Source organism: Nestor notabilis, unplaced genomic scaffold (genome assembly GCF_000696875.1).
Source record: "Nestor notabilis isolate BGI_N333 unplaced genomic scaffold, ASM69687v1 scaffold479, whole genome shotgun sequence".
Taxonomy (NCBI): Eukaryota; Metazoa; Chordata; class Aves; order Psittaciformes; family Psittacidae; genus Nestor; species Nestor notabilis.
The window spans coordinates 64902-83042 of NW_009944878.1; the positions used below are offsets into that span (position 1 = coordinate 64902).

The 18141-nt window shown below is 38.0% G+C and overlaps 1 protein-coding gene across 1 annotated transcript in view; it reads left to right on the top strand.

Moving 5' to 3' along the window:
* Window positions 1-15637, top strand: part of LOC104412026 (kinesin-like protein KIF16B) — a gene marked incomplete at its 3' end in the record, with an annotated part of 64133 nt that extends 48496 nt beyond the window's left edge. Inside the window, exons 12-18 of the mRNA XM_010022619.1 lie at window positions 586-705; window positions 1272-1323; window positions 2538-2675; window positions 7489-7571; window positions 7751-7839; window positions 15206-15238; window positions 15584-15637. Coding sequence (XP_010020921.1) covers window positions 586-705; window positions 1272-1323; window positions 2538-2675; window positions 7489-7571; window positions 7751-7839; window positions 15206-15238; window positions 15584-15637 — 569 coding nt within the window. The remainder of the gene's footprint in view (window positions 1-585; window positions 706-1271; window positions 1324-2537; window positions 2676-7488; window positions 7572-7750; window positions 7840-15205; window positions 15239-15583) is intronic.
* Between the last annotated feature and the right edge of the window lie 2504 nt (window positions 15638-18141).

Genomic DNA, 18141 nt, shown 5'->3' on the forward strand with positions numbered 1-18141 from the left:
TCTTAAAGCATCGTGGCTGTACAATGTGGTCCAGAGGAATCTGTAGAAGTGAAATTATGTGCTGCAAATGGTTCTTACATTTGTTTGCTATTGTCAATGCTTCCTGTACATTGGATGATATTTTAATTGCTTAGGCTTACCAAATTTTCAGGTGTCAGTCGGGTTTACTGAGCTGGGTTCAGTTTATGTAAAGGACTGCCAAAGAGTTTTCAGTTTTCTATTCCTTAGCTGTACTGAATTATGAGGAGTTTTAAATTCTCCTTACCATTATGCAAGGTGGTATGTAGCTTGCTTTTAGACAACATTGCTTTGTTATCCTCTTGATTGATCTTCCTTATCTGGTATAATTCAGCTGTTAGTCTGGTTTCTTTCAAATAATTCTTTCACAGATGTCCTGAACAGCAAGCTTGGAGTGCTGAGTGGAATTCTAAAAGTCACATTTAAAATGAGGAGAAAAAATTAAAATCTCTGCCCTTCTTTGGGGGTGACATTTCAGAGAATAAGTTACATTAAATGTGGTCTAGAAAGAGAAGGAAGATTGGTGCTTCTTGCATATCCTAATGAATAGATTTTTGTCCTTTACAGGAACAAACCTTGGCTCTAAGGAAAGAAGGGATAGGTGTTGTGTTAGATTCTGAACTGCCTCATCTAATTGGCATTGATGATGATCTTCTCAGTACTGGTATCATCTTGTACCACTTGAAGGTAAATACATACCTGTATTTCCATAGCCTTTATATGCCTTGTGATTTTATTCAGTAGACAAATAGTAGTATTAATTTTCTATCTAAATATAGTGTTCATTACATTTCTCCACTGTAGTTAGAAAAGCTTATTACGTTTCTTGGCTACGTGGGAAAAGCTCTTATGAGGTTGCAACTGATTCAGTTAAAACATCTCTTAATTTACTTGTTTAAGTTTATCCTGAGGGTCAACTGGTTAACCAGAGATGGATGTTTAATATTTGTACACATGTATATGGTTTGTCATTCATCTCATTATAAAGCTTGACTTGAAATCCAAATCCAGCTTAATTGCCTCAAAGCTACAAAGGTGGTTCTACACAGGATGGTTGAAGCTTGAATTTGCAGATAATAATATTGTATAGTAATGACTGTGAAAAGTTTCTAAAAATGGTGCCTAATTTTTTTTTCCTGTGTGTTTAAACCTGTATTTTGTTCAGGTTACTCAGAAAGAGGAAGGATAAATTATATATTTGCTGGGGAAAAAGGGAGATTTAGCTGAAAATAATGTTTTTCTCTCTCAATTAGGAAGGTCAAACACATGTTGGCAGAGATGATGCTATGACTGAACAGGATATTGGTATGGAATCTGGCATTTTTTTAATATTCATTTTTCAGTTGCTTTTCTTCCTCCTGACATCCCAATATGTGAACAAAGCTTCATAATTTTTTCCCTTTTCCAGTTGTCTCTAAGTTCTTGTGTATTTTAATTTTTAGAAAATTTGAGGGCTGAATTACATGGCATTTGCTTCGAAGAGCATGACTTCTATAACAGCTTGTGGGCTTAAAATTTATGTATATTCGTATACTTGTTAACTAATTTATTTCTTGCTTCTCTTGAAATAGCATCCTGTAAACATAGCTTCTTTTTTCATACAGCACCTGTCACAATTACTGCACAGTCATTCTCTTACCCTTTGTATAATGACAGTATTGTTGTATTGCTATATTGTTATACCTGAAGCAGTCTTTGGACTTCAGATTTGAGTTGAAGAAAATTCTGAAAGTTGGTAAAATGTAGGTAGGCTGCTTCTACTGATTTTCTTATTCACTTCTTATCAAAGTGACTAGCTGCCAGACCTGGACTGTCACATATGTTGCTTGAAGGCAGTTTCCTTAAATAAACTGCATCCTTTTAATTCTCAGGTGAGAGACTGAGAGTCAAGTGACTTAGTTTGATTCATTTTTGTGGTCAAGAGATGCTTGTGTTAAAATTTCTATATGGATTCCATTAAAGTATCAAGCTTGCATTGCTCTGTGTTATCAAACAATACAGGTAGAAATAGTCATACCTCAGTTTGAAGAAGAAATAGAAAGTAGCAGAACTGATTGATAAAAGACCTGAATGTCATAGAACATAAGAACCTTACTTCAGCCATTCTTGCTAGTCTCAGTTGCGTATTATATGCTGTCTTTTCAGATTTAAGCATGGTTGCTTTAAGGTCAAGAAGCTTTCATTATTACCCAGTGAAACTGGTCCAAAAATACATAAATTTTACTTTTCTGGATTTTTTTTTTTGTCCCCCAGAAGGAAAAAAGCATTTGCTAATCAGGTGCCAAATGTGGGAGGACATAACATTACATCAAAAAACCTAAACCCAGTCATTCTTTCGACTACAATAAAACAATAAATGGGGTCAATACTTTAGGTGTGCAGGATGTGATGAAGGAAGGAAAAAAACATTGTCCAGATAAAGAGAAAAAATAGTCCGTAGTGTCATGTGTCCATAATAAATTAATATGAGCATGATAATCTTGTTTGGAGACTAAGTTACCTTTTTCCTTTGTGTTTAGTTCTTCATGGCCTTGATTTGGAAAGTGAGCATTGCATCTTTGAAAATCTTGACGGTACTGTGAATCTAATACCACTGAATGGGGCGCAGTGTTCTGTGAATGGTATTCAGATTACAGAGGCCACACACCTAAACCAAGGTATTACCCACTATAATGTCATTTTTGATACATCATCTTTGTTTATTTCTGGCAAGAGCACAGAAAAAATCTGAGTGTATATAAAGGAGTTATTGTTTATTTAATTTTAATTCCATGTCTTCTGAACTACAGCCCAAAACCATCAGGAGGGCCAGAGAGTTTTACCTGTCAGAGAATCGCCATGTGATGAAAAGAATTCTTTACTCATTTAAGCCACTTCAGAATCTTGAGTATGATTTAATAGTTCCCCTTTGATGTCATTCAACGTTTATACATACAGTGAACTCCACGCCAGGTTGCTGTAATATTAAGAAAAAGAATATTGGTCTCTGTAGGACTAAAATAATTTTAGAGACACCCCTGCCTCCTCCCTTGAGCTTCAAACCTGTCGTACTTAGCACTCTGTTGCCAAATCCTTTTGTACAGCGGGAGATTGAGCTGGAGTATCTGTTCACTGCAGCTGTAGGGAAATGACAGAAAGGGGAAGGCTAACCGTTATGGAGGAAGTGTATAGAACTGGAATTTTAATATAAGACCTTTAAAGTCTGGACATGAAAAAGCAGCCAGGACAGCTGGGAACAAAGGTGTATTGTGTTGGCCTGGAAAGGACTGGCTGACAAGTAATCTGGTGAGTGCTGCGGCAGAGGGTCGGGATGTTTTGTCTTCCAGGAGCACCCAGAATATCTTCCCATTTAGCAATTAGCTGAAGACCTGTTCAGGAGGGAGGCTGTGAAAACAATCTCACTTTATGTTCCTTAAAAGAAGGTTTCAGAGTAAGCTTATTCTACCAGAGGAAGACTGCAGTGTTGAACAAGGGAAGTCTTGCATCTTTTCTGAACTCAAAGAACTGCTATGGAATTCTGCTTTCAGAAAGGAAGGAGCTTAGATGTAGAGAGGAGACATTGATTTTGTAAAGTATCTATTTCTTCATGCAGAACAAGAAGCATATGCACTTGTTTCCATTGCAGATACTGGGCCGAGAGGGAGGGAAAGAAAGCCCAGCCCCTTTGTCTTATGTTTGAGTAAATCCCACTGATAAGTTATTAGCAAGAGAAACATTGACATTGATGGCAGATAACACTGTAAACAATAAAAATTGAGTTGCAGTGACTCATCTTTACTTTTTCCTATTGCATTTCAAAGGCAGTAGAAGTTCAATGTGCTACAGAAGAAAGTAGGAGTTTGGATTCAGTTTCCCTCTTCCAGGCATATGTAACAACTTGATTTTCGTACTGTGAAGAGTAGAAACATGAATTTTTTTTCCTCATGAATTTCTGTCTAAAGAAATTTGTGACTCAGAAGAAAGGGAAAAGGTTGCTCAGAGTAATTAAATTGAGAAAACAGCTTCATGAGCTGATCTGTAGAATGTGCAACCAGACAGACTGAGAGCAAGGGTGCAGCTCTGACATCAGGTGGGCAAAACTGATGATATAACTAGTTTAACGACTTGTGCCTGATCCATGTATCCTAACTGTGTTAGCATTTAGTCTCACAGCAGGAAGTGCCAGCCTCCTTGAATGTCTGCTTTAGGTAATGCTCATTAACTGCTGATATATTTAAATGTTTCCGTTCATCATTAATAACTGTTCATTTGAAAATGGGTTAAGTTTTTGACTGTCTTGGAGTTTTTAAAAGAAAAGAGGCATAGTAATTGATTACCACTTCCTTCTACAGGTTACTTCCAGCATTTGTGAATTCTGGCTAATGTGGCCTTTTTGTGTAAATGGAACTTACTACAGTATTTTTTTTTTTATTCTTAAGAACATATGGTAGGATTTCTAGAAGTAACTGCATTAACATTCAGAATTAGAGTCTGTCCTTTACCTTAAATATATCCTCTCTTTAAATGAAGTTTTCAGCTTTTTAGGCCAAAATGCCAACTCTTCTGTACTTGACGTAACCTCCCACTGCTTGTTTTTTATAGTTTGTTAATAGAAAACCCCAAAAAACTTTTAAAAATATAAAAGTGACTTTTAGAAGTTGGTAAGATCTTAATTGTAGATACGGTTGTTTGTATAGTTCCAAGATACTGTTCTGTGTAGGCAAGGTGCTTGATAACACTCAGCAGGCATTCTTTACATATATATATATGTATATATGTATGCATGTATGTATATATAATTTTTCCCCTATGCTCTCTGGTCATTTATGTGTTGGAGTCAACCAGTTAAATGTTGAGATCAGAGCTCCATAAATTATCAGGTTAGATAGAAGGAAGAAGTCCTTTACTGTGAGGGTGGTGAGGCCCTGGAATGGGTTGCCCAAGGAAGTTGTGAATGCTCCATCCCTGGCAGTGTTCAAGGCCAGGTTGGACAGAGCCTTGGGCGACATGGTCTAGTGTGAGGTGTCCCTGCCTGTGGCAGTGGGTTGGAACTAGATGATCTTAAGGTCCTTTCTGACCCAAACCGTTCTATGATTCTATGATAAAGTCCTTTTTGCTTAGTTTTTGTTGTTCGTGATACTATCTGTATTTGACAAACCTTTATTCTTTGCCATTTAACATTCAAGGAGAATGAGAATTGTTGCATACAGTAAATAAATGAAAAGTGAACCTCATAACAAATCCAGTTATGTTTCCATGACAATATTTACACTTCGCACCCTTGCATTCTGATGGAGAGCTGCATTGCACAACAGTGGACAGTTGGACCTGGTGCTTAGGAAATATTAGGCTGCAGGGTTTCAACCAGATTTTTTTTCCCCGAAAGAAGCTTTGGTGCTGATGCTTATCTAAGTTCTGTTAAGTGGGAATTAAGATTGGACAGTTTGTTTTAATGATAGAATAGTATCAAAATATTCATAGCACTAAGAGAGAAAGCTATATGATCTGTCATTGGGGTTTGACTGTCGTGTCCTTGCTGTTAAGCCTCTCCCTCCTGTTTTCTTTTAAATTCATGAAGTTAGGTACACATATATGTAACTGTATTCAATCTGAAATGTTAGGTAATTAATTAAAGTTCCTTCCACCTAGTAAAGTGGTCAAAAATGTTTACAGTTACTTTTTTAATCTTCATTTGAAAGTAACTGAAGGAATTTCATAGAAATCCTCACTGTCACAAACCCCACCTCCAGGCAGTCAGCAAGACAGGCTGAGAAAGTTGGGGCTGTTCAGCCTGGAGAAGAGAAGCTGCGTGGAGACCTCAGAGCAGCCTTCCAATATCTGAAGGGGGCCTGTAAGGATGCTGGGGAGGGACTCTTCATTAGGGACTCTAGTGGTAGTACAAGGGGTAATGGCTTAAATTCCTTAAACAGGGGAACTTTAGGTTAGATAATAGGAAGAAGTTCTTCACAGTGAGGGTGCTGTGGCACTGGAATGGGTTGCCCAAGGAAGTTGTGAATGCTCCATCCCTGGCAGTGTTCAAGGCCAGGTTGGACAGAGCCTTGGGCGACATAGTTTAGTGTGTGGTGTCCCTGCTCGTGGCAGGGGGGTTGGAACTAGATGATCTTAAGGTCCTTTCTAACCCAAACCACTCTATGATTCTATGATAAATGTTTGGGAGAACTGTGAGCATATGAAGTAGTGGTAGGCTAAAAACAGTTTTAGCCCTTTTGCCACAGCAGTCATGGCCATCAGCCATCCCTTTTGGTATGCTCACATGAAAAACGTGCCCAGCGCACTTGAAGGAAAGGTCATCACATAACTTAGAGGTGATATCAAAATGACTTTGCAATACATTTATGTATACATTGCAATAGATTTATGAAAGATAATTCCTTTTAAAATTAGGCTGTTCATATGGTCCAAAATAGATGTGTTGTGTAGACAGCAAGAAGTGATGTCATGACTGTTGGGCTTTTGCTGTTTATTTGCCAAGACTGGATGACCTTATTTAAGTTGATGTTCCTAATCAAGCTAGTTTTAAAAGGAGCATTCCTTGTTAAGGATAGCATTTCATTCTCAGATGGTAAGAATTTGTTTGGTGAACAAGTGTTCTTAAGTGCAATTTTTGTCATACTGTGAGTGTAATGGAGACCTTTTTCTTCTTAGAAATGCCTCACACCGACTGACAAATAAATGCGTGATTCCGTAGTTGCTAACTTGGAAGAATTCCATGTTATGACAGTAGTGAGACATCACTGACAATGTACTTTTTAGTAGGAAACTATTAATTTTGGTGCCATTGTCTTTAAAATATGATAAGAATTGCCCAGAATCTCATTATTTGTGACCTGTACCTTAACTGATAAATACAATAATGCATGTGCATTGAGCAACATGAATTATTCAAGATTCTTCTCTCAGGAAATAGCTATTGGATATGAAAGTCCAATAATCCCATTTCAAGTGACAATAAACTTCAGTGTTGTTCCACATAGAGAATAAGAAGGTAAGTGAGAGTACAAATTATGGAGATCTGGAGCTTTTAGTGTAAGTGGATTCAAACTTGGCTGTGATAAGTAGTGGATGGGCAAGTTTGTACTTAGTCACATTCATGGACATTCCTGTTGCATCTGGTACCTACTGATGGCTTCCAAAGTAGCACTGTTGAAGGTTGTATAGATCAAACTCAGGCAACTGCTTCCTCTACCTATATTTATTCTTTAACTGAACTGCATGAACATGATAGATCTTTGTGTGTGTAAACATACATGGTTTGTTTATTTTTTTTAAGTAGCAAAAGGAAGGAATAAACTGTATAGATTGGTTAATGTGGATGTGACCATGCATCATCATACACTTGAAATGTAAAAATGCATTTTCATTTTGTTCTTGCTTAATGGAAGTCTTTGCTTATATAGTCTGTCTGAAAAATTACATGGCATTTTCAGATACAGAATGTTGTCAGTGAATGGTGTGTGTTTTTCTTATCAGGTGCTGTTATATTACTTGGAAGAACCAATATGTTTCGCTTTAACCACCCCAAAGAAGCTGCTAAACTAAGGGAGAAAAGGAAGGTGAGATTAAATCAGTGTTTGGTTTCTCACAGTTTTCTTGCTCATACAGATTATTGTCGAATACATTTTTTTATTTGCTTCACATACTTTAGTTAATATTTCACCAAGAGAGACAAAGGAAGAGGTTTGTAAGCACATCAGTGTTTGTCTAATACATTTATTTTATGGTCTGTTGTTAGAGTGGACTGCTGTCTTCCTTCAGCTTGTCTATGACAGATCTTTCAAAATCCTGTGAGAACCTGTCAGCAGTTATGCTTTATAATCCAGGGTGAGTATATTTCAAAATGTGGCTGTTAATATTCCAACCATTCTTCGTTTTAGTGGTTTGAATGTTCCAAATGTCAGTAATGGACAATATTTTGTTCTCAGGTTATGCTTGTTAAATAATGGGCTTCTGAATGAAGCCAGAACTTTTCAGAGATGTTATTTCAACTAGTCCATGCTAGAAAATGGGGTGAAGGGGCACTGATAGGCAGTTGTATTACCCAGAGTGCGTTGTAGCCAAGGCAGTTCAGCACAATAATGACATGGCGAATTTTACATTTATACTTTCTTTAGAATTAACAACTTTTCCTTAGAAAAATGCATTTTAAACTGAAAATACAGAAGTTTTTTGAGTTTGTATAATACCAATACAAGCATAAAAAGGCTGGGAAATTAATGTCTTATGTTCTCACTTATATACCTCTTAGTATGCGGCCAAGTTAGAGTGTGGAAAACAGTTTTATTATACAGTTACAGTGACACAGACTGCTTGTTGCAGAGAGGCTGTTTTTAACATTTTCACCAGTGTTCTTAAAGTGATTTACAGAGAATTGATGGTGCTTTGTTATAATTTTTTGTTTTCAATAGCTAGTGCCTGTGTTTTGAATTGAGTATTAGATGAGGCACTTTAACCACCTATGGGCTTTTGAAAAATTGGCTGTAAATTGAATTATAACCTTGGATAGTGCAGCTTTATTCCCATGTTTTACTGTGGAGTTGCTCTTTATCCATTAGAATTTAGGAAGATTGCACAAATAATAACTTCAAGTTAAACAATGTCTTAAATACAGTGAGTATGTGTAATAGTGCTGCAAATGTGACTTGCTCTTTTGCTGCTGAGCTACCTATAGAGATCTCAAAATGGTGAGCTAGTTGCTGATTTATTACATCTGTTCTTCAGAGAGAGATGAGAAGAGCAAAAAATTATACGTGTATTTTTCTATTTCTTTACCTTTTCAAAGAGTTCTATCTAAAAACTTGTGACAGTTTCTAGTATTATATTTTCTGTGTTCCTGGCTGCTGTTTGTTACCTCTGGTTATTGATCAACTACCGTGGGCTTTTCCTTGACTAATAATGTTACTCTGCTACAATACTGTTATAAATAATTACATTATACTGCACAGTATGGACTTGGACTTTGCAGTCAGCACAGAGTAGGACAGATTGTTACAGCATTGCCTCAGTTCTAGTCTTTCAGAATTGCAGCAAAATACAATGGCATGGGCAAGGCCCAATTGAAAGTGGGCTTAAGAACTATTTTCCTGTCCAAGGAGTTCTTACTCTTCAGATAATGCCAAATTATATCTTACAGAGAAGGATTTTTCCAATAACATTTATCTGGGGGGAAAAAAAGAAAAGAGAGAGTCTGGAGAGTTACTTAATTGTCTCTGATGGAATAGACTGCAGCAAATTCTTCTTTTTCCCTGATAAGTATAGTGGACTATAGCTTCTTTTTCCCTTATCAGTTCTTCATACATCTTGCTTTGCTTTCCTGGAAATTGAACAGTATGAATAATAAAATGAAATTATCAGTGTGTGCAGCATTTTTTACAAACCCTGCCATTTTTCCCATGTAACACTTCTTTTAACTTTTATTTTGTATTCTTGGCTGTGATTACGAGAGCACGGTTGCTGTTGAAATTGGGGATCAGATTAGAAGCAATACTCTTCATATTCCTGAACACTTCATGCCTGGGTTTTATTAGACTATAAACTACAAGCAGAGGGTTAATTATTGATATTTTCCTGCTAGCCTGCATTCAATTAATCTTTGTGAAGTGGCTTGCATGAATAGGTACTTTGTCCTGCATAATTTGTAAACACAAGAAAGGATTATGCTTAAGGCTCACATTAAAGCAGGAACACAGGTCTGCATGACTGTCACTTGTTTGTGAGCAGTAAATCTCAGGTTGATCCATAGACCCTGTACAGATCACTCTACATATGTTTTTCTAAATGAGGAAGCTCATGAATTGTAGCATAGAATCTTTTGGGTTGGAAGGACCTTTAAAGGTCATCTAGTCCAACCCCCCTGCAATGAGTAGGGACATCCTCAACTACATCAGGTAGCTCAGAGCCTTGTCCCCATCTTTCTTACAGGCCCCCTTTAGGCATTAGAAGGCTGTTCTAAGGTCTCTCTGGAGCCTTCTGTTTTCCAGGGTGAACAAGCCCAACTCTCTCAGCCTGTCTTTATAGGAGAGGTAGTCCAGTCCTCTGAGCATCTTCATAGCTCTTCTCTGGACTTGTCTCAACAGGTCTACATCCTTCTTATGATGGGGGCCCCAGAGCTAGACACAATACTGCAGGTAGGGTCTCATGAGAGCAGAGTAGAGGGGTAGAATCACTTTCCTTGACTTGCTGGTCATGCTTCTTTTGATGTGTTATGTTAAGCTTCTCATCAACCAATAACCCCATCTTTTTATCCACCAGTACCCCCAAGTCTTTAGAGGTGAGGGGATGCTCTCAAGCCCTTCATCCCTGGCCTGTATTGATACCAGGGGTTGCCTGGACCCAGGTGCAGGACTTTGCACTTGGCCTTGTTGAGCCTCGTGAGGTTTATATGGTCCCATTTCTCAAGCTTGCCCAGGTCCCTTTGGACAGCATCCTGTCCCTCAGGTGGGTCAACCGCACCACTCAGCTTGGTGTCATCTGCAAACTTGCTAAGGGTGCACTTAATCCCATTTTCTATGTCATTGATGAAGATATTAAACAGTACTGTTCCCAGTGGTTACATATTCATAATCTAAACCTTCGCCCTTATCTTCAGAAGCTTTAACTATGTTTAAAACAATAGATGCCATACCTAATAATCCACATTGCCCACACAGTGCAGAGGCAGGTGTCATTCTTAGATCAGTGATTTGCAAAACCCACCCCAAACACCAGAAACCACAAAACAAACCAAACCCCAGCAAGCCTCAAATATGACTGGTTTTAACTGCTTTTTACAGTTGCTGCAAAAAGAAGGTAGGCTCTGCTGTGTGCACTGCAGTTTAGCTGAGCCCAGGTCTTTCAACCTAGTAAAAGAAAGTACCTTCCATAATTGATGCATCTTTATGGACAGCAATTTGGCAACAGCAGCTTTTCAGCTTACACTGGAGTTTCGTGGCACTTTAAAATTTATTTATGTTGATGCTAATACTGTTTTCTGTCCATCTCCTCCTTTGTTTTCTGTCCATCTCCAGCACAGGGGGGGTTCTGATCATATGGTGAGCTCATCCCAAGTAGACAATTCTGCAGAAAGTGTTACTTTAAGGAGAGCAAGTGGCTGGAGTAAATGCAAGGTAAAGAAAAGAATACGTTTTGAATACAGCAGACCCCAAGCATATAGGCTTTAGTAATAATTCAAAGCCAATGGCATTGTATTCATAAAGAGTTAGATGGCTTGCAGAAAGCTTGAGCTCTGTACTTCCAGCTAGGAATGTTCCTTAGCAAGTCCAGTGCTGCAGCGGTTTTTCTTCCGAGTGGTGACTGTGTTCAGGCTGGGTAGAACATTCAATAAATCTGATCTCTGGGTATCAAAGGCAGGATGATTGTAACCCAGGTGTTAGATGTGGGCGAGCATCTTGCTTCCTGGAGAGATGCAGACGGAGAGGAATATCCTATAGTAAATTTGGTTTGGATTTTTTATGTTTTAGACATGAACAATGTAGGACGTGGTCCTTTGGTATGATCCGTTATTACTATAGATTGTACTATCATTTTCTCATAACGTAAGTGCATACAGCCCACCAGCAGTGTAGATTTAGATTCTGTTGCTCTCTCGCTGGGATTTTTTTGTGCAGCTTCCATAGCTGACAATCCTTCTGCCTGGTATTAATTTAACACTTTCCAGACCACCTTTTTTTCCAGTTTCAGTATTGATAACCTCAAGACTTGTAGCTGAATTTGCGATTTCTGTAGGTTGCAATAAGCAGCTTGAAAGATCTAATATTTTTAGCAGTCAATGGTAGAAAAGCCTGTGGGATATTAACTTCAGCTGTTTTGAAAGCAGATAAATGATGGATCTTGCTTACTATATCTATTTTTCCCATATGAAAATTAGTGTTACCTTTAACTGTGTTTTCAGATGGGCGGTCTTTGTGTGTGGGGTGGATGTGTGTGGTTTTTGTTTGGCTGTTGATTTCCCATATGTGGAGATAGTTGCATAAATTTTTGGCTTAACATGCAAAATTCTTTGTTTTGCTTGTTCCCAGTCTTTGTCTTTAATCTGGTGTCATGCAACAGTGATTCAGATAATAAGCTTTGGATAAAATAGAATTTTGCACATAGATTTATGCTGAAGATTTCATTTGTGGACCTTTTGTAAGCTACATTATACTATAACTCTAAAACCACTCATGAGAAACCTTGGTTTTGTCGTGGATTTAGCATGGGGGATTTTGTTTTGTTTTTTAATTAATCTCATAAATTGTGCTACTGGATGGCATTGTAACATCTTTGTAGTCCTGCCAGTACTCAGTCTTTCCTAACAGATGTAGTACCAGATCGCACTTTTGTGCTGTGTATATTATGCTACTGTAGTACTGTGCTAGTAGAACTGACTTCCTTTCTCTGCAGCTTATCTACACTGCTCTTATCACTAGATATGCCACGTTTTCCAGGAAAATGGTGTCTTTTTTAATTCAACACTGATCCGATTAAGTTCCTTTGTGGCAAATCTACAAAAGAAGAAAGAGTGGATTCTAGTCTTTAATATCTGTGTGTTTCTTTCTTTTTAATTTCAAGCATATACTTTTTTCTATTCACAGTAGTGCTCACATTAATAACAGGAGTAGAGGTTGTGTGAAAAAGATTTTTATTACAGATAGACTTAACTGGAAAACATCAGTCTTGCATCTGTGCTTTGTAAAACTGGGAGTGATTTGCTATAGCCAGTGATTTTTTGGTGATGCTGAGATTTATTTTATTTAGACTGGCTTCTTAACCCCATATTCTCACCTGTCCTCAAAGAACCTTGACCCCATAACCAGTTTGAAGCAGATATTGCAGAGGTAGTGGTCTCAAAAGTGGAGAATTCCTAAATACATTGAGAAAATAGGCAGCCAGCTAAAGATGACAGGCATCATTCTTAGCCTTGCAGAAATAAAGGCAGCAGTGTGAGTGCCTTAGAGAGGAGAGAGACTGTGAATATTGTCATGGTAGGAGAGCCTTCAGTGAAGCTGAGACCTTCTTAGGCACCACTGAATCTACATGACAGTAAAACACCTGGCTGCATTAGCCCTTCTCTTCATAGGAGTATTAACTTGTCTAAAATGTATTAAATGTGCATTTTTAAAATAGCAAGGTAGTGTTTGGAAGCTGTTGCTTGGGGTGTTGCTGATGATCCATATTTGGCTTTGTGAAGTAGCCATTTTCACTGAAGAAAGAACCACTTTTTCATAGTTCATTCCTCTTTCCTGAACAACCTTTTGAGAACCACCAAGATTCGTTTCAGTGTCAAGTGAAAGTGATTGTAATGATACCACTGTTTAAGGTATTACAGACATTTCCTTAAAGAGAAAAGCATGGAGTTTTACCACTGGCCTGTTTTTTATGTCAGACTGATTGCTGTGATGGCTCATTTTCCTTGTATCAGATCTCAAGCCAAAAGCTCATTACCATTTTTATGCTTATATAAAATATGTTTGCCAAATTGTGTTTTATAGGACAGTCAAAATATCAGAAGGGTTTTGCTCTGGGTTTTGCACGTTACGCTAGCCAGTATGAAACATTTTACTTCATTATGGGTTAACCAACCATGGGAAATCTTGTAAATCATCTTTGCCAACTGCGTAGGCAAAGATGGTCTGCATCTGACAGTGCCCAGTGGACATCTGCATTTCCACAGAACAGAGCTATATTCCCCATGGTCTCTATTATTTTGGACAGAAGTAATGATGAATATAGTGGCATTTGTCAGCCAAGCCCTAGGTAAGAAGTGATAATGAACAGCTTTGAATTCCAGAGGCAGACCACAGCCAAAGCGAGAGCTTTTGAGGTATAGCTTAAAAAAAAAAGAGGAAGGGGGGAACGAACCAAAGCTCTTGGTAACCATTAAATTAAGCTTTTGCTTTCTGAAGTTCCTTTAAGATTGCTTTTTGTTCTCTTTCAACACTGTGGATTTTGCATTGCTGCTGCAGAAATTGTGATCATATTAACAATACAAGGTTGTTGCCGTGTCTCCTTGGGCTGTAATGTTGAGATAGTACCTGTCCTAGCCATTGTCTTAATGAAAATATGAAGGGACTCCTGGTGAAACATTTATGTGAAAACTCTGAATGTCTGGAGTTGTGTATAAAAATCTACATTTGCTTATCTCTTAGGAATTGTAGAAAGCATTTTTTTAAAATGAATTTGTGAGAAATAGGCAAAAATGGAATTAGTTAAACTAGTTTTTCTCCAGAATTGCAGTGGTTAGAAAGATGCTTCTAGAGCATGTAGGAATCAAAGCTCATTTAAATTGCTTTATAAATGTTAGATTATTGGTGTAATTTTGCATGTTTCCAAGGGCAGTTCCTCTTTGTTGTATGTGTGTGTATGATTTTAGAAAAAAATATTAAAAATACCTTATATTTAAAAAACCTGCCTACGTGATTGTGGCCATGACAGCTTAAACTGCAGTTCTTCATACTTGAGGTTGAATTTTGGTGCAGTCTTGCACTTTTTCAGTGTGCATGGGCTGTCTCACCAAGCTGCAAACTCCTTAAGGTGTAGAAGACCTGAAATAACTGGTTATTTATGCATTTGGTTGAATATTTCAGTCCATATACAGGTTCTCTATGCTTTTTCAATCTTTATTTTGAAAAACTTCCTTAAAAAACCCCATAAATATTTCAAAGGAAATGAAAGTAAGAGAAGGACTTCTGTACAACTGTAATAAGCTGATATTAAAAATGACATAAAATACTCTTACATAATTAATCAGAACCTTATCAAACTAAATACATTAAAATCTCCAATTACTTTCGAGAAATGATTTGAACTGTGTTCTGTGCTTGAATGTTCTGTTTCGCAGGAATGTTGCCCTGATTACACCATGGTAATGTTTGGGTCTTTTTCTTGGGAGAAAAAGGAAGAACAACTACAAGCATTCCCTAGCATAACTTTATACCTCTGTCCCTTCTCAGAAGTGGCCAAGTTAATAAACCATAGGATGATGGGCATTGGTTTAACCATTACTGGCATTTCAAAAGCATGTTAAGAAAGAATAGTTATTTAAATTTTACTTGTGAGCTATAATGTGATGAATGTTCTATGGAACTAACAGATTTAACCTCTAATAATACAAACTGTTGTTGACTTTTAAATATTCTGTACTGATAAGATGTTCTTTCTATCAGTTCCTTTCTTAATTGATCGCTCTGTTTTCCCCTGCCTCCAATGGCAGTCTTTTTCCTGTAAAAGGACCGATCTGTCTAAGGTAGAGAAATTCAATTTCTATGTATTGATTGCTATGCCTGCATGTAGTTAACTTGCAGAGGCTATGCTAATCTTTTCTCTGTCTTGTTTAACTTCTTAAATATTTCCCTCTGCCCCCCCCCCCGAAATTCATTTACTTTTTGTTTCTACTTGTGTCAGCATGATACCTAATTTGTAACCCTAATGAAGGAGATATGTTCTGTTCTTGTGGAAAGTAGTTTTATGAAACTTTTGATTTGTACCACTGTTAAAAACAGACACTGAAATGCATCGTATCTTCCCGGGTTTTGGGATGTTCAGGAAATAATAACCTTTTAACTGTGTTCTTTATTTGTTTTTAAATCAGGCTAGAATTTGAGAGACAACAACGGGAGGAGCTTGAAAAATTAGAAAGTAAAAGGTAACATTATTCTCTGTGGTCTTTACGTGTGTGTGTGTGCATGTATACACATTATAGACTCATTTGAATCATTAATTTGGAATCACGGTGTTACTCAGCAGGCAGAGGATCAAATAGTTTTATTTTGGTTTGTTATCTATGGAGATTTTGGTTTTATTTTCTTGAACTGTCCATTTTTGTTGATTAGTTAAAGATAGACAAGCTGAACTGTAGCTAACTGTGACCTTTAGCAAAGAAAATAACAAACACAAAGGTATGAGGAGGATGGGATATACAAATGTAATATATTACTCTCACTCTTAATTTTCATGATGTTATTTTAAAGGATAGAATCATAGAATGGTTTGGGTTGAAAGGACCTTAAGATCATCTAGTTCCAACCCCCTGCCATGGGCATGGGAAGCTCACACTAGACCAGGTTGCTCAAGGCCCTGTCCAACTTGAACACTTCCAGGGATGGGGCATTCACAGCCTCTTTGGGCAGCCTGTTCCAGAGCCTCACTGCTCTCACAGTAAAAAATTTCTTCCTTGTGTCTAAGCTAAATCTCCCCTGTTCAAGCTTGAACCTGTTGTCCCTTGTCCTATCACTACAGTCCCTGATGAAAAGTCCCTCTCATAGATCTCAGGATGGCAAATTACATTCTTTATTCATATCTTTTTTATGGTTTAGTTGCCTTTGGTTTGAATCTTGATTGGAAACGTTCATGTTATAAACTCTGCTTCTCTTAAATAAAATCCTGGTGCTGGCACTGGTATACCAGTCATACTCATCAGAATGTTATTTCGAAATCAGTTTGAAGTACAAAGAAGGTATTGTTGTCAGCAGGCAAACTGAGCTGACTGTTCTGGCTCATCATGCCTCCTAAGTTTTCAGAAGTAATAGCTCTCACCTTGTTGCAGATCACAGCATTGATTAGATTCATAAGCCAAAAGACACTTTCTGCCATCTCTGCTTTAGACTGTTTGCTCCATTTTGAAAGAGCTTTTATGTAGCTGGACTAAGTAAACTCAGAAAACCCCTGAAACTCTGAAGCATTAGAAGATATTATTCAGAAAATGATGCAACAGAATCACTGATGTTTATCCTCTTTGTTACATTTACAGGCCTTGAATTCAGATTGTGCTGAAGTTGTTTTGCTTGCTTTAATTTATCTGACTTTTCGCTTCTCAAAACAACCAACCGACTTGCAGGTTGTCTCTACATGTATTCAGGCGATTCTATTACAGGGATAATAGTGACTTTCGTGGCTCAGTCTGTCCTCATTTGGAATGCACTAGAACCTTTGAAAGAGAGATTGTGCAGGGTATCATAGTTTTATCTTTCAAATACATCCGTTCCTAATCTTATAATTCTGTTTATCAATAATTCAGTTGAGTTCATCTAAAGCAAAGATGTTGTTTTATTTCATTGTTGGCTTGAATTTGGTGAAGCAAATTTCTCATCAAGTCCTTCTATACAAGTTTGTTTATATGAGAGTATATTTATATGTAAAAATACATATTTTTCCTCTTCACTGTATGCATGGATGTGTTCTATGAATATTTTTATTGGATTTGCCAGAATTAGTACAGTCTAATTTTCTACCAACATTGGTGCTATATAACATGTCTTCTTTTAACTTCATATATCCACAACTTCTAGTATTGAAATAGACTAAATGAATCTTTTTACCATTTGTCTCATGCATTGAGTCACTTCCAAGCAATGTAAGATCTTAACATGTAACAAAACATCATTTGTCTCCAAATTGGAGAGACATCAATTTGATGGATGGACCACACAGTGGATAAAGAACTGATGGGATGGCCGCGTGCAAAGAGTTGTGGTAAACATCTCAATGTCCAGTTGGAAAACAGTAATGAGTGCATCGTTTGGTGCTGGGATTGGTGTTGGGACCTGTCTTATTCAGCATCTTTGTTGACGACATGAACAGTGGGATTGATGCAGCCTCAGCAGGTTTGCCGACGACACCAAGCTGTGTGGCTCGGTTGATACGCTGGAGGGAAGGGATGCCATCCAGAGGGACCTGGACACACTTGTGAGGTGGGCTGATGCCAACCTCATGAAGTTTAACCAAGCCAAGTGCAAGGTCCTACAGCTGGATCAGGGCAATCCCAGGCACAGCTACAGGTTGGGCATATAAGAGATTCAGAGCAGCCCTGCAGAGAAGGACTTGGGGGTGGTGGTTGATGAGAAGCTTGACATGAGCCGGCTTCAGTGTGTGCTTGCAGCCCAGAAACCAACCGTATCCTGGGCTGCATCAAAAGAAGCGTGACCAGCAGGTCAAAGGAGGTGATCCTGCCCCTCTACTCTGCTCTTGTGAGGCCTCACTTGGAGTATTGTGTCCAGTTCTGGTGTCCTCAACATAAAAAGGACATGGAGCTGCTGGAGTAAGTCCAGAGGAGGCCACGAGGATGGTAAGAGGCCTGGAGCACCTCCCTTATGAAGACAGGCTGAGGAAGAGAAGCTGCGAGAAGACCTCATAGCAGCCTTCCAATATCTG